General features: G+C 41.5%; 1 protein-coding gene across 3 annotated transcripts in view; it reads left to right on the plus strand.

The window, feature by feature from the left end:
- Positions 1-16,565, plus strand: part of TFEC (transcription factor EC) — a 100,369-nt gene that overhangs the window by 36,769 nt on the left and 47,035 nt on the right. For 2 of the 3 annotated variants that reach the window (XM_030217104.1, XM_030217105.1), the window contains exon 3: positions 1,719-1,814. In XM_030217104.1, coding sequence (XP_030072964.1) covers positions 1,719-1,814 — 96 coding nt within the window. Of the gene's footprint in view, positions 1-1,718; positions 1,815-4,901; positions 4,966-16,565 lie in introns of those variants that run through there. The other variant, XM_030217106.1, reaches the window with a different exon arrangement.

The following is a 16,565-nucleotide window of genomic DNA, read 5'->3' on the forward strand; positions in this document are numbered from 1 at the left end:
AGTGCAAGCTGTGCACAAAACTGCACTGGGGGGGGGGGGGGGGGGGAGTGTCCAGCATGGGCAGGGCAGAAGCAGGGCCCACGATTATATGTGCAGTTTATAGAATACTGTGTTATGTACTAAAGTGCCATATTTAGATGCTAACATTTATGCCAGCCATAGACCTGGCATAAGTGGGAGCTTCTAAATGTAGAAGCATTACTGCTGATTTATTATAACCTAAATTACATGCATAATTGGTGTTATAGACTTAGCACACTACCTGCTTAATTCTGGCACATAACTTTGGATTTACCCTCTTTAGAAGGTAATTCTATATACAGCGCTGAAAGTTAGGTGCCAAAAAGATCAGCATTGAGTCTCTATTCTATTAAGGGCATCTATCCTTTATAGAATACCAACATAGCTCATAGGTTGCACCTAACTTTGGGTACCAGACTTAAACCTGAAAGAAACAGATGCCCAAAGTTAGGTGCAGATGGGCACTATTCTATAACTTTGCCCATAACTTTTGAGAATGCCCATGACTTGCCTATGCCCCTCCCATAGGCACATCCTCTTTTGGGTTGTGCACAAGAAAAGTTAGGGATCAAGTTTTAGACTAGCTTGCAGGGGAGATTAGCAAGCAACTCCTGTTAAGCACTAAATTAGTGCCTAATTGGTGCCCCACACCTCATTAAGTTGTGCATGGATTTTGGATTCATGCTCAATTTCTGACGCCCAACTTTGGAGGACCTATATAGAATCTGGAGGTTAATGAACATACTACTGAGTGACGCAACTATATCCTCCGGCAAAGAGTTCCACAGCTGAACTATTTGTTGAGTGAAAAAATATTTTCTCCTATTTGTTTTAAAAGTATTTCCTTGTTACTTCCTCGATTGTCCCCTTTGGAACAAGTAAAAAATTGATTCACTTCTACTCATTCTACACTATTCAGGATTTTGTAGACCTCATTCATATCTCCTCTCATCCATCTATTTTCCAAGCTGAAGAGCCCTAACCTCTTTAGCTTTTCCACATTTGAGAGAAGTTTCATCCCCTTTATCATTTTGGTCTCTCTTCTATGAACTTTTTCTAATTCCGCTGTATCTTTTTTGAGATACAGCGACCAGAATTGAACACAGTACTCAAGCAGTTGTAACCTTAAAGAAAGGCATGAGGAGGCTAACCTGCCTGGAATGCCTGTTACAACCCTAAACAAAGGCTTTGAATCCACAACCTGCACAGAATGAAAAATAGAACCCTAAAGAAAGGCATGGGGGAGGGGGTTAACCTACGTGGAGCAACAATTACTCTCCTAACTATTTTACTGGGCAGACTAGTGGGACCAAGCTGGACTTTACTTTCTGTCATTGATTGTGTTTCTATGTAACTTTGTGAATTATGAAATGGGTAAATGCTTAGATTGTGGTATGTTTTTCTTGAGCAAAAAATTATTCAAGTACATATTCATTATTTGGTTCTGGGTTTATTGACTGCTTTTTCTCATTTCATATCTTTGTGATATTATGAAGTATAGTTATTCATTTACTTTACTTTTCACTGGAAACCATTTTGAATTGTTAGAGGATGCAAGACTCAAAATAACTGAACTGAAATGATGGTGTAAAACTTGCAAATTTAATAGCAGTCACACATTTTTATAAAACAGGAAGGCAGAAATTTAAGCTAACCTTCCTATTAACTTTTATACTAAAAGATGTTTATTTTACTAGATGGAAGAAGTTATTGATGATATAATCAGTCTGGAATCCAGTTTTAATGATGAAGGACTGAGTTCTTGTGAGTCTTCTCTCCTAATGTCAAGTGCTGTAAGTATTTTTAGATTTGTCTAAGTAATGGATCCTCTACCATTCATCATTGTTTATTGGTAATTGCTTATTGTTTATTAGGTTCTTAATAAACCACCATTCACAGCAAATCAAAGTGGTGTACAACATTGATAAAGAAAATTCCATTAATAAAAAAAAAGCTTAACAACAAAAAAAGGTAATCAGAGAGGAGGGCAGGGGAGAGGAGAAAGAAGTGGAGTGCTGTTTGCTAAGTAACTGGTCAGCTGGGGCTCCTGGAAAAGCCTAGGAAAATAAGTAAGTCTTTAGCAAAGACCTGAATTTCTTATGGGAAATTCCAGATCTTAAATGCGCAGTATAGTTAGAAGATGTCCAGATGATGAGCGCAGGACTCAAGATAAGAACATAAGCGTACATAAGAATATGAGCCCAGTATTCTGTTTCCAACAGTGGCCAATCCAGGTTACAAGAACCTGGCAAGATCCCAAAACAGTACAATACATTTTATGCTGCGTAACCTAGAAATAAACAGTGGATTTTCCCCATCTATCTTAATAATGGCTTATGGACTTTTCGTTTAGGAAATTATCCAAACCTTTTTAAACCCCACTAAGCTAACTGCTTTTATCATATTTTCTGGCAACAAATTCCAGAGTTTAATTACACGTTGAATGAAGAAGTATTTTCTCCAATTTGTTTTAAATTTACTGCTTTGTAGCTTCTTTGCGTGCCCCCTAGTCCTAGTATTTTTGAAAAGAATAAACAAGCAAATCACATCTACCTGTTCCATTCCACTCATTATTTTATAGACCTCTATCATATCTCCCCTCAGCCATCTTTTCTCTAAGCTTAAGAGCTCTAGATGCTTTAGCTTTTTCTCTTAGGGAAGTCGTCCCTTCCAATTATCACTTTTGTCGCTCATCTCTGTACCTTTTCTAATTCCACTATATATTTTTTGAAATGCAGTGACCAGAATTGCACACAGTATTTGAGGTGCGGTCACAACATGGAGCAATACGAAGTCATTATAATGTCCTTATTTTTGTTTTCCATTCCTTTCCTAATAATATCTAACATTCTATTTGCTTTCTTCTTTGCTGCTGCACACTGAGTAGAGGGTTTCAAAGTATCATCAATGATGACACCTAGATCCCGTTCCTGGTCAGTGACTCCTAATGTGGAACCTTGCATCACATAGCTATTGTTCAGGTTCCTCTTTCCCACATGCATCACTTTACACTAGCTCATATTAAATGTCCTCTGCCATTTGGATGCCCAGTCTACCAGTCCCGTAAGGTCCTATGTAATATTTCACACTCCTCTTGTGATTTAATAACTTTGAATAACTTTGTGTCGTCAGCAAATTTAATTACCTTACTAGTTATAAATGATCTCTAGATCATTTATAAATATGTTAAAAAGCAGAGGTCCCAGCACGGACCCCTGCGGAACCCTACTATCTACCCTTTTCCATTGAGAATACTGACCATTTAACCCTACTCTCTATTTTCTATCCCTTAACCAGTTTTTAATCCACAATAGGACACTGTTTCAATAATGGCTATATTTCCTATTTGAATTTGGGATGTTTAGTGCAAAACATCCAAAGTCCAACTTAGATATCATATCGAAAAAGCCCCCCTGTGTAAATATGTATTTATTTTATTTTATTTATTGGGATTTCTTAATTGCCTTTATGAACATAAAACTTGCAATTTTAAGAGCATAACAATAGTAAAATGACCAAATATAAACATAAATACAATAAATGAGGTAAATTTGGAAATATGATGTCAGTACAATACAAATTATGAAAACTTTTTATTGTGAATATCATTTTTTTTTACCTCATCCCTCTCTATGTGTTACATACTAAGGGCCTCTTTTACCAAAGCACGCTAGCAAGTCCCACACGACAATGCCAACGAAGCCCATTTAAAGTGAATAGGCTTTGTCGGCATTACTAGGCCAGGAATTGCTAGTACGGTTTGGTAAAAGATGCCCTAAATTACTTATGGAGACAGTGCTATTTTTTTTTACTTTATTCATATATTAATTTAAAATATACAATAAATATACATGTATCAATAGAAATGGATATCTGTATTAATCATTCATTGTACCTGCAATAGATTATAGAGGGGCACTTATATTAAGGCATGCCCAAAAGTGGCCTGCGCTGGTGTAGGCGCGTGTTTTGGATGCATGCTGGTCCATTTCCTGAGCGCACCTGGAAAAAAGGGGATTTTTTTAATGTGCCAGAAAATGGACGTGCGGCAAAATGAAAACCAGCGTGCGTCCGTTTTTTGCCTGAGATCTTAACGACACCCATTGACTTAGCAGTAAGGTCTGATGCGCTAACCGTGCGGTAAGTGTGCAGCATGTGCCAGCTGCCAATTACCGCTGGGTAAGGGCCTTGTGGTAGAAAATAGAAAATATTTTCTACTGTGTGTTTTGGCGCGTGCAAAAATGGAATTATTATTAGCATTTGTATAGCGCTACCAGACGCACGCAGCACTGAACACCTGACACAGAGAGACAGTCTCTGCTCAATAGAGCTTACAATCTAGAAATATATACAGACAAGACAATTAAGGGCGAGGGAAGTACTGGGTGAGAAAGGAACAAGGGTTGAAAGGAACAAGGGGAGGGCAATTGAGTAGTGGCTAGGAGCCACCAGGGCACGTGGTAGCCGGGTGGTAGTGCCAATTTGACACGTGTTGGATGTGTGTAGTTGCCTACACGCCTTTGTAAAAGGGCCCTAGAGTTTCCAGTTCCAAATAACATTATTTAAGTGACAGTAGATGACTCAACTTGCTGTATTTTTAGGAGCCACAGAATGTTCAATTTAGAATCCAAGCAATGTTATTTTTCAGTCCTGGAAGATTTCTATGGACTGAAATCATTGCAGGGACAAGATCTCTGTAAATATTAACACTCTCATCAGCTTCACTGAGCTGAATAACATCCACACTATTGCTTTTGTCAATCCAGTTTGAGTTATGACTAGTCTTAAAGTCCAATGAGGAGTCAAAGTTCATCTGGTTGCAAGAGCTGAAGTTTTGCACAGTTCCTCTGGTTGTCATTTGCAAACTAGGAGGAATAAAAGATGAAGGATAGAGGAAAAACCTTTGCCTTAGTGGAAATTATACACTCAGAAAAAATACAACTGGTAAGAAAAGGCTTTAACCTTTTTTCAGTAATCTAAGTTATAAGTACCTGAATAATGCTTACAATTGAAATTCATTGTTGAAACAAATTCTCTGAGATCTACTGAGGGGGTAAATTTCATAAATCAGTTCCTTTAATAGGCAGTTAATAAGAACAACTGAAAGGCATAATTAATAAATGGCCATTATTGAGAGTCCCTTTTTAAATATTATTTGCACTGTCTTCTGATTATATGGTGTAATAATTTACTTTATATTCAAATATAACTTCACAAAACATTTGTTTTTTCATTTTAGGCTTATACTATCTACAGCTTATACGTTTTCTTCATAATTCTTATTTGCATGAAATAACACAAATATTTTGAAAGAAAGCTTATGTTATGTGAGAGACACTTGAAAAGTAATGCACATATCCTCACTAGAGCTAATGAAATACTTCATAGTGCTTCCTAGCTTAGATTGCTTACATTGTGATACAGGGAACAGGGAAGGAGTTGCATTTCAAGATTATCCATGTAACCAAAGAGCTACACCAGTGAACAAAAGGTAGATTACACAGATTTCTTTTATCATTCTGGTCATGATTCAAGGTGTGTGTGTGGGTAATCTAAGTATTCTCATGTCCCCTCCCCTTTGAGACTCATTCTACAGTTGAATTTTATGGACATACAGTAAGATTCAAAGAACACAGGTATATTCTCATCGTCTTGTTTTAAACCCTAGTAAATCAGTTACATGTTGGATTACCAGGTGCCCTCTTTGCCTTTTCCTTAGTCCAAACTGGCATACCACTGGATCATGTTGACTCATTACATTACCTAGGGATCCTGCTAGATTACCAGCTTTCCTTCAATGCCCAGATTTTTGTTATAACCAAATCATGTTTTATTGCATTCCGTCTTCGCCACTCACTTCACAACTGTTTAAATGAATCTGCTTGTACCACTCTTCTTTGGGACCTTGTGGCTTCCCGGCTAGACTATTGCAACCTTTATATGTGGGAATCAATTCTACTCTCTTAAAAAGTTTAAATCCACCCAGAACATATCCATTAGACTCTTAGCACATTCCAGTTGTTTTGACTGCATAACCCCTCTTTTTCATCTTTAATATTGGTTCTCAAACTGTTCTCTATCCCTTCAGTTTTTCATTCCCATTTTTGCCTCCACGAGGCAAGGGGCTTTTTTCTACCTCACACCTTCACTTTGGAATGCTCTTCCTCTCTCTCTTTGAAGTGAATTATCTTACCAAAGATTTAAATCTGCTCCCCCCCCCCCCAAACAATCTTTTCTCCTTAGCCTTTCCAAGGGCCACATGCACATGCAGTAGCTGAGCGGTAATGTCGATTTGGCATGTGCTGGATGTGTGTAGGCCCTTATCTGCCTTTGTAAAAGGGCCCCTAGGTCTTATTCTATAAAATGAAACTCTTGGTAAAAGAATGCATATTACTAGGGTTGACAGCAGTGGCGTAGCCAGACAGCCAATTTTGGGTGGGCCTGAGCACAAAGTGGGTGGGCGCAAATTTTTCTCTTCCCCAGCACTTCCCAATTCAAAATATAAATCCTTTAGCAGATGAGGATCCCCAATCTCTGTCAGCTGAAGGCCTCCAGTAAAGATGGCCAGAACTCCTCTCCACCAAGCCCAGTAGGCAGCAGCAACTCCTCGAGCCACTGATGCCAGCACCCCATACATTCTTAGTTGTCAGTGGCTCCAGGATGCTGCCCCCCATCTGCCAAGCTCAGTAGAAGGCATCTCTGGCCAGCTTCAGAAGAGACCCCAGCTAGTAGGGCTTGGGAATCCCCACTAGCTACAGCAAGGGTCAGGGCTGCCGTTAGCCATGCTGGTGACCAAGGCAGAAAATAAAGCCCCTCCCCCAATTCCCTCTACTTTCCAATCTCCTCATCTGCCGCTAAAGTCACACTGACAGACCCTCAAATTAGAAATAAAAATATATAGACAAAATTGAACTGGGAACCTCAGCATGTACTGCAACACTGTAGAAAAAAAAAACCCAAATCAAAACAAAAGCGCATTTCCTTTTCTACTTAACACAATAAAAAGACATCCGCTATGCACATTTCCCAAAGTTAACATATTCCATTTAAAATATTCAAAGTAAAATGATTTTCCTACTTTATTGTCTGGACATTTTATTTTTCCATCATGTTGGTTCCAATTTCTGTCTGTATTCTGCTAATTCTTCAAGCGGTTGTCCATTTGTCATTTTTCTCCTGTCGTTTCATTTCCTCACTACACCTACTTCTGAAATTTTGATCCTTCCATTTTAGCTCTTTCCTTCCTTTTTTTTCTTTTCTGCCTCTGTACACTCAAATTTCATCCGCTTCCTAAATCTTTTCCTTCTTTTTACTTTTCAGATATCTATCACATTTCCATCTCCTTTCACCCACTAGCTCTCCCATTCCCCATCTCTCTGCTTCTCAGCCTTCCATTCCCTTCCATCTTCGATCTACATGCCATTACCATATTTCTACCCCCTGTGATCACTATTCTCTCATTTTTTCCTTGCCATCTCCACTCCCTGGGCCTCTCCCCCATGCTTTCCACCATTCCCAGTGTCTCCCTCCCTCCACCCTTCCAGCCCAGCATCTGTTCCCTCTTTCTTTTCTCCTCACCCTCGTAGCCTGATATTTCCCTATCCCTTTTACCTCCCACCACCAGCATCTTCCTGTCCCATCTCTCTCCCCTCCCCCATTGTCCAGCATTTCCCCTTTCTCTTCCCTACCATCCACTGTCTATCTTCTCTCCCTGGATCCATCTTCCCTCTTTCTCCCCTCCCTCACTTGTGCATCTCTCCTTTCCTTTCCTCTCCTCTTCTCCACCTTCATGTCCAACTTTTCTCCCTCTCCCTGCCTTGAGCCCCTGGTTTGACATCTCTCTGCCCCCCCCCCCACCATCATCATCTTTCCATCCTTCCTTTCCCTCACTGCCATGTTCAACATTTCCCCTCTCATCTCTCCCTTCCACTTTCTCTCCCTATCCCACCCATATCCAACAATTCTCCCTCTCTTTCCCCTTGCAGCATCTCTCCGTCCCTCCCCAGCTCTACCCTGTCTCACTCCCTCATCCCAACAGTGCTCCTGTCTCTCCCCGATCCCCCACCCACACACCACCACCACCACACACACACGTTTTTCCCTCCCTTTCCCCAGCGACAGTCTGGCACCTGGCTGCAGGCCTTCTTTCCCCTCCCCTTTGGGCAGCGCCGCAGTCTATCCCTACAGCTGAGCAAAGCTGCACCGCACCGGGTCCGTCTCAGTCCTGCCGCTACTTCTGCCCTCCGGCTCCATTGTGATCTTTGTTTGCTCTTCTTCAGCTTATCTGCAGCGGTTCCAGATCCGCGCGCTCCCAGGCCTGTCTTTATGCTGCCTGCGACTGCTTCCTCTGCGCTGGCCCCGCCTACTCTTCTGAAGAGGCGGGGCCCAGCGCAGAGAAAGCAGTCGCAGGCAGCATACACAGACAGCCCTGGGAGCGCACAGATCCGGAACCGCTGCAGATAAGCAAACAAAGATCACGGAGCCAGAGGGCAGAAGTAGCGGCAGGACGGAGACGAACCCGGTGCGCTGCAGCTTTGCTCAGCTGTAGCGATAGACTGCGGTGCTGCCCGAAGGGGAAGGAGGAGAAAGAAGGCCTGCGTGCCGGCGGGGGATCAATTCTTTTGTCGTCGCTCTGCATCGTCGCTGGGTGGGCCTGAGCCCAAAGTGGGTGGGCCCAGGCCCACCCATGGCTACGCCCCTGGTTGACAGGTTCATAACTCTAGCTGAAAGATTGCTAAAGATGAAAAAAGAGAGCATTAATCCAAGTAAAAATATATTTATTCTCTTGTTTTACCAATGAAATGTAATCCATTAAATAGAGTTAGGTCCCTACATTCTTAGGACAAGCCTAGTTGGTTAACCTTGTTTGGCTACTTACTACTACTACTATTTAGCATTTCTATAGCGCTACAAAGCGTACGCAACACTTCACAAACATAGAAGAAAGACATTCCCTGCTCAAAGAGCTTACAATCTAGTAGACAAAAAATAAAGCAAACAAATCAATTAATGTGTAGAGGAACGAGGAAGGGAGGGTTGGTGGAGGCGAGTGGATACAAGTGGTTACGAGTCAAAAGCAATGTTAAAGAGGTTTGAAAAAGACTGGGCAACAGCACTATCTCATTCCTTAAGCTACTGATGTTGATAAGAACAATGTCAAGTAGGGATGGACCATGGGTTTCTAACAAGGGGAGAAAAGAGGTAAAGGGTCAATAAAAATTTTTAATCAATACCAATAAACATGGCAGTGCTCACCATTAGATATAGAAGATACAATAGTCAGACTGCTGTCTCTAAAATTGCTGTGTAGAATCCACCAGAGAGAAATGCAACTGAGTAAACGGACCTGACACAGATCCATGTTTTCTGCACCTTAATGGTTACGTGTGTTTTTCTGAATGCTCCTCGATGCTCATTGCCGTTACGACAGAGGTGTCTTTTGTATATTACACCCAAATATTGCATTCACCAGACTCCATGACTCCTGAGACAGGCACTTGTGCTGAAACACGATATGCTTAGCGAGTTGTGCGTGTAGGTTCTAATTATTGCCAATTAGTGTTCATCAGTGCTTGATAAGAGCTGCTAAAAATGCTGATCGGCTTGTTAAACCAATTAAGTTACGCGCTATATAGTATCTGGAGGGAAATGTGTACTAAGTTAATATTTTGTAAAGGTCATTCCATGCAGAGTGCCCTTAAAACACTTGCCTTAGTTCAGATCATCCTGTTGTCTAATCTTTGGCACCATTTATTTATTTATTTGTTACATTTGTACCCCACATTTTCCCACCTATTTGCAGGCTCAATGTGGCTTACATAGTACCGTAGAGGCTGTTGCCAATTCGGTTGGTAGCAGATACAAAGTTATGTTGTGATCAGATGAAGTAGGTGTGGATCAGGCATCAAGGGGTCGAAAGAAGTGAAGATTATAAATTGTCCAGTACGATCATTAGTTATGCTGTGTTGTTGGGTGCTGGGATTTTATGTTGGATTGGTGGGATAGGCCTTTTTGAAGAGGTGAGTTTTGAGAGATTTCCTGAAGTTTAAGCGGTCATGGATTGCTCTTACAGCAATTGGGAGCCCGTTCCATAGTTGTGCGCTTATGTAGGAGAAGCTAGATGCGTAAGATGATTTGTATTTTTATTGAATCAACCCATGCAGTATGGCACATTTATACCTTCAAAAAGAAACCTGACGAAGGTGCAGAAGCAGGCGGTAAATGGAGTGTGAGATGTACTTGGGCATGTCTATATTTATCTTCCCTTGACAAAGCTTGTGGGTGAAATGGGTCCCCGTCTGGAGTGGAAAAGTGAAGTGCCTTTTTGATGTATTGTATCTGTATAATATATGCTATCTGCACAGCATTTTGCTGAGAGTTTGAAGACATTAAACTTGTGAAGTAAAATATACAAGACAATAAAAATGTGCTTGAGGTTTTTGGCCAAAGATGACGTAACAGCTTCTTGAGTACTACAACAATTTTGTGTATGGTCACTGCTATTGAGACAGACATAGGAAGCAACTGCTTGCCCTGGGATTTGTAGTATGGAGTGTTGCCACGACTTGGGTTTCTGCCAGGTACTTGTGACCTAGCTTGATCACTGTTTGGAAAACAGGATACTGGGCTAGATGGACCATTGGTCTGACCCAGTATGGCTACTCTTATGTTCTTATGAGCCATTTTAGGTCTTTTCCTCCTTGCTATTTTTTGAGTGACTTGAGCATTGGAAGTGTATTTCCACAGTATTGTGTTTGAAGACATTTATACCATCACCAGAGTAGGTGCAAAATCTGTGCAACAGAATCTGTTTGCTATTCGAGAGAGTTCTGGGAGTCTTTTTGGACATTTCACATAGGCACCCTGTTATGAAATTACTCCATACGGGGCTAATTTCATAACTGTTCTTGTACTGAACAAATGTATAAATACTTGCCCCTGGCAAATTTTCAAGTTATCCCAGGGAGACTATCCACCTTATAATTGAAAGAGAAAAACGCCTAGATTTCGACCCAAATCGGGAGGTAGAAGTTTATCTCACAAAAACGAATAAATCAGTATAATGGAAAGCCGATTTTGGACGTTTTCAACTGCACTCCATCGCGGAAGCGTACAAAGTTGACGGGGGCGTGTCGGAGGCGTGGTGAGGGTGGAACTGGGGCGTGGTTATCGGCCGAGGAGAGATGGGCGCCTTTCGCCGATAATGGACAAAACGTATGCGTTTGTAGCTAGAATTTAGGGCACTTTTCCTGGACCCTGTTTTTTCACGAATAAGGCCCCAAAAAGTGTCCTAAATGACCAGATTACCACCAGAGGGAATCGGGGATGACCTCCCCTGACTCCCCCAGTGGTCACTAACCCCCTCCCACCACAAACAGTGATGTTTCACAACTTTTTATTTTCACCCTCAAATGTCATACCCACCTCCCTGGCAGCAGTATGCAGGTCCCTGGAGCAGTTGTTAGGGGGTGCAGTGGACTTCAGGCAGGTGGACCCAGGCCCATCCCCCCCTACCTGTTACAATTGTGCTGCTTAATGCTTAGTCGTCCAACCCCCCCCAAACCCACTGTACCCACATGTAGGTGCCCCCCTTCACCCCTTAGGGCTATAGTAATGGTGTAGACTTGTGGGCAGTGGGTTTTGAGGGGGATTTGGGGGGCTCAACACCCAAGGGAAGGGTGCTATGCACCTGGGAGCTCTTTTACCTTTTTTTTTGTTTTTGTAAAAGTGCCCCCTAGGGTGCCCGGTTGGTGTCCTGGCATTTGAGGGGGGGACAGTGCACTACGACTCCTGGCCCCTCTCACGAACAAATGCCTTGGATTTATTCGTTTTTGAGCTGGGCGCTTTCATTTTCCATTATCACTGAAAAACAAAAACGCCCAGCTCACAAATTGTCGAATAAAACATGGACGTCTATTTTTTTTCGAAAATACGGTTCGGTCCGCCCCTTTACGGACCCGTTCTCGGAGATAAACGCTCATGGAGATAGACGTTTTCGTTCAATTATGCCCATCCACGCATACACTTATTCTTGCTCTTTGGCACATACAAAGTTTCAGGAGTAATTTATGCAATCAAAACCAGGATCAGATTACAGAAAACTGAACAGATGATAAACTCAACAGTGTTATTTCATAAACTAAAATGCCTGTTAACCATTTATGTTGAACATGATTTTCTCTGATGTGCTCTGTCTTTGCCACTGCTGTCTGTGGATCCTTGCCTCTCCAGTTGTGCATTAATTTATGCACATCCACATTCACTATGGAATGTCTTCCCTGAATTAAGATATGCCTACCTGTGTACAAGTTGTATGTTCATGTTGGACACGTAGCTTTATGAAAACCTACACCTCTGGGTAAAGCACTGCCTTATGCACAGGAAGACTTTAGAAAATTACTTCCTAAGGTCACATGTAACAGCAATATTAATGCTGGAAAATTATGTAGGGGGAGAACACCTATAGACTGCCCCTTTAACCAGAGCAAAATAAAAATGTCTTCAAAAACCTCCTAAAAGCTAAAAGGTCAGATAGCAAGCACGCTGATGATGATAATTTATTCTGTAAGAGTGAAATGGAAGACTCTTTATTAGCTATTTTTAAATTCATGACTGAATTTATTCCCTCTATTATTTATGCCCCTATTAACATAAGGGTGTAACAGTCACTAGAATATGCGGTTGAAACTCTGTGGCAGGGAATTGAACAGATCTCTATTTTTACTGTCTCTGAGACTGCTTGTAGATGTATGGGGGCATGAATGGGGAGGGGGGGGGGGGGATGACTGACTGTTCAGTGCAGAAAACAATATAAAAATCTACTTTACGGGCAGAACAAGATTCCTGAGGAAAGGAAGTTTCCAGGAGAGATGAAAATTCTAGGACTCCGAATGGATTAGAGTAGGGCTTACAATGGAGGTCTGAATTCACCCTTTAATGGGCCTAGGCAAACCAGCTTTATTCGGTTAGTTGTCCCCAGGTGTTGAGATCAGAGGGCTCCCATCAGCTTATTTTACCTTCATTGTTATCGATACATCTGATGGAAATCAGAGAGTTTGCATTTTCAGTGATAAGATCTCTTGAATGGAATAAACTTCTGATAGGATAGCGGTGGAATAATGACAGCATCAGTTTTAAAAAACGATTGAAACTTATAAGACCAGATTCTATATATGGGCCTAAAAAATCCACATGGTAAACATTTCTGCCTAAGCTTATTCTATAAGCAATGCTTAGATTTAGGCGTGGTATATAGAATATGCTTAGTTGATAGTCCAGCGCCTAAAATTACATGCATCCATTTACACCAACGGAAATATGGCGTAAATCCCGGTGTGTAGATTTACTCCCACTGGGCCATATTCTATAACTACACATGTAAAGTTAGGAATGCCCATGGAACACCCATTTCTCCACCCATAGCCATGCCCCTTTTGAACTGCACACATGAGAAGTTATGCGCAGTTCATTACAGAATACTCTTTGTGAGTTGTGCGCGTGAATTATAATTATTGCCAATTAGTGCCCATTATTGCTTCTTGAGTACTGTTAAAACTGCTGATTAGCTTGTTAAGTCAATTAAGTTATGTGTGTTGTTATAGAATATGCCTGGATTTTGGCATTGCTCTCGCCTCATAAACATACACCCTTTGGAGTGGGGGAGAAGGTCTGGGGTGCTCAGGATGCCACTAAACAACAGAGTCTTTTTACTTTAAGTCAGGGAGGAGGGTTTGGGTTGAGTTAGGGGTTGGGAGGTGCCTCTAGACACCAGAGATGTTTGGGCTGATTCAGAAAGCTGTGATGGGGCAGGTGGGCTCTCCTTACCCTTCTACGCTAGCAGGTGGGCTCTCCTTACCCTTCTTTGCTGCCTCAGACCTGGAGGTAGATTTCTTGCATTGTGCTTACCCAGCAGATATCAGTACAGTTTTGCATTGCTGTGGATTGACTAACGGCCTCCTTACCATACATTTTAATATACTATGCGCTGATATCTATTTGTGAGTTAAATTTAGTATTGAAACACTTTCTGTGGCCAGTAATGAGCATACTCTTGCCTGCACTAGCTTTCTGCACTGGCCACTCAGTGATTCTAGCTTTCCTCAGCTAGGGGGACCCCTTTTTGCTCAGTCGCAAAGACAAGATCCACGCAGGAGGATATGGAGAGTGTGTGCAAGCCTTCCCACTCCTGCCTGATTTTCTCTATGCCTTAATGCCAGCAGCTCTGGGTAAATTGTTACCTTGAAAGGCAATTCTGTAAAGTGTGCCTACATTTAGGCACCAACAGCATACACAAATTTATAGAATGATATCATGCTTGTTTAGCGCCAATAATTATCAATTATACATGTAAGTCCTAAACGCTATTCTACAAACAATGCACCGAAAACATAGCATACAACTGCAAGAGAGCATTAAAGTGGGTGGAGCATGGGTGTGCCATGGGCGTTTTGCCTAGTTATATGCCCTTAGGCGCTCTCACTATTGAGGCACCTGCTATTGAGATGTGATTTAATGTGGACAAATGGAAAGTGATACACATTGGGAAGAATAATCTGAATCATAGTTACTGATGTTATGGTCCATCTTAGAAGTCAGCACCCAAGAAAGCAAAGATCTAGGTGTCATTGTGGACAATACACTGAAACCTTCTGGTCAGTGTGCGGCGGTGGCGGCCATAAAGCAAACAGGATGCTAGGAATTATTAGACAAGGGATGATAAACAAGACAAAGGATATTATAATGCCTTTGTATCGCTCCATGCTGTGACCTCACCTTGAATATTGCATTCAATTCTGGTTGCCGTGTTTCAAAAATTATATAGAGGAATTAGAAACAGTTCAAAGAAGAGCAACCAAAATGATAAAGGGAATGGAACGCCTCTCATATGAGGAAAGGCTAAAGAGGTTAGAGCTTTTCAGCTTCGAAAAGAGACAGCTGAGGGGGGGGGGGGGGGGGAATATGATTGAGGTCTACAAAATCCTGAGTGGTGTAGAATGGATAAAAAGTGAATTGATTTTTTACTCTTTCAAACTGTACAAAAACTAGGAGACAGTCAATGAAGTTACATGGAAATACTTTTAAAACAAATAGGAGGAAATAATTTTTCACTCAACGAATAGTTAAGCTCTGGAACTCTTTGACCAGGGAATGTGGTAATAGTGGTTAGCCTAGCTGGGTAAAAAAAAAAGGTTTGGACAAGTTTCTGGAGGAAAAGCCCATAGTCTGTTATTGAGATGGGCAAGGGGGAAACCACTGCTTGTCCTGGGATTGGTAGCATGGAATGTTGCTACTCTTTGGGATTCTGCCAGGTACTTGTTGGAAGCAGGATACTGGTCTAGATGGACCGTTGGTCTGATCCAGTATGGCTATTTTTATGGAAGTACCCAAGCCTACAATTTGGTGCTAGTATTCTATAATGGCATAGTGATCCTTTAATAGAATGTTACTTTATGGCACCACACACTTAACGCCGGTTTATAGAACTGACCCCTTATTGTTTGGGCTGAAAGTCTACCTACATGGTAGATGCATTTCTGAATGCTTTGTCTCATGCTTTTCAATTGTGTTACTGCTTATATGTGTAATAATGTAGAATTTTAATTTGTCATTTAAAGCCAGAAATGTACTGCTCCCCTGCAAATATTCCTGTAGTCTGAAACTTTAATGGACTCACAGCAGGTGTTTGAACGCCAGCATTGACGGCTCACATTACATTACAGGAGTTTACAAGTCCTGTCTTTTGTGTTTGTAGTATTTTCTCTTCCTCCCACCCCCTTTGCCACCTCCTGCAAAACTCAGTTATGGGATCTTTGACATACTATCTTTGTTCCTTTCAATATGTATCTTTCAAAATCTGCCACCCGGAGGTCTATGGTTTTGTAATTTACTAGCTTAAGTCACATCTTTTTATTAAAAAGAAATGAAATCATAAAACAGATATGGAAAAGCCATTACCATTGCTTTTGCTAGGGATGGTAGTTACAAACTCAGAAACTGCTATAATCCATAAGCAAATCATATTGGGCCCTTTTACCAAACAGTGGTAAAAAGTGACCATAGAATGCCCTTGCGTGGGTCATTCCTGTGCGCTGATATTTTTACCATTGGGGTACAATGGCCAATTTTTCTATCTTCCTTATTAATAACCATACACTAATTTTGCCATTAGTACGTGAGCCCCCCCCCACCCCCCCCCCCCCCCATCTACTATGTAGACAGCAAGGACTCACAGGCTAAACACATGTTAATCAGTTAGCGCACAGCGAATTGTGAACAGGGAAAAACAAGGAACATGGATATCTGTATGGCAGCATTCTTGGAAATGACCACACAGACATAACTGCAGAGCAGAGGGGCAGCCTAATTGTTAGCATAGTGGACTATAAACCAAAGGGCCCAGGTTCAAATCCCACTGTAACCCTCTAAATTTGTAAAATTGTGAGCCCTCCAGGAACAGAAAAATACCTAGTGTACCTTCACGCTTGCAGGTGATTTATCTATTTAGGTACAGTAGGTATTTTTCTGTTTCTGGAGGGCTCACTATA

This window comes from Microcaecilia unicolor, chromosome 10, assembly GCF_901765095.1.
Source record: "Microcaecilia unicolor chromosome 10, aMicUni1.1, whole genome shotgun sequence".
Lineage (NCBI taxonomy): Eukaryota > Metazoa > Chordata > Amphibia > Gymnophiona > Siphonopidae > Microcaecilia > Microcaecilia unicolor.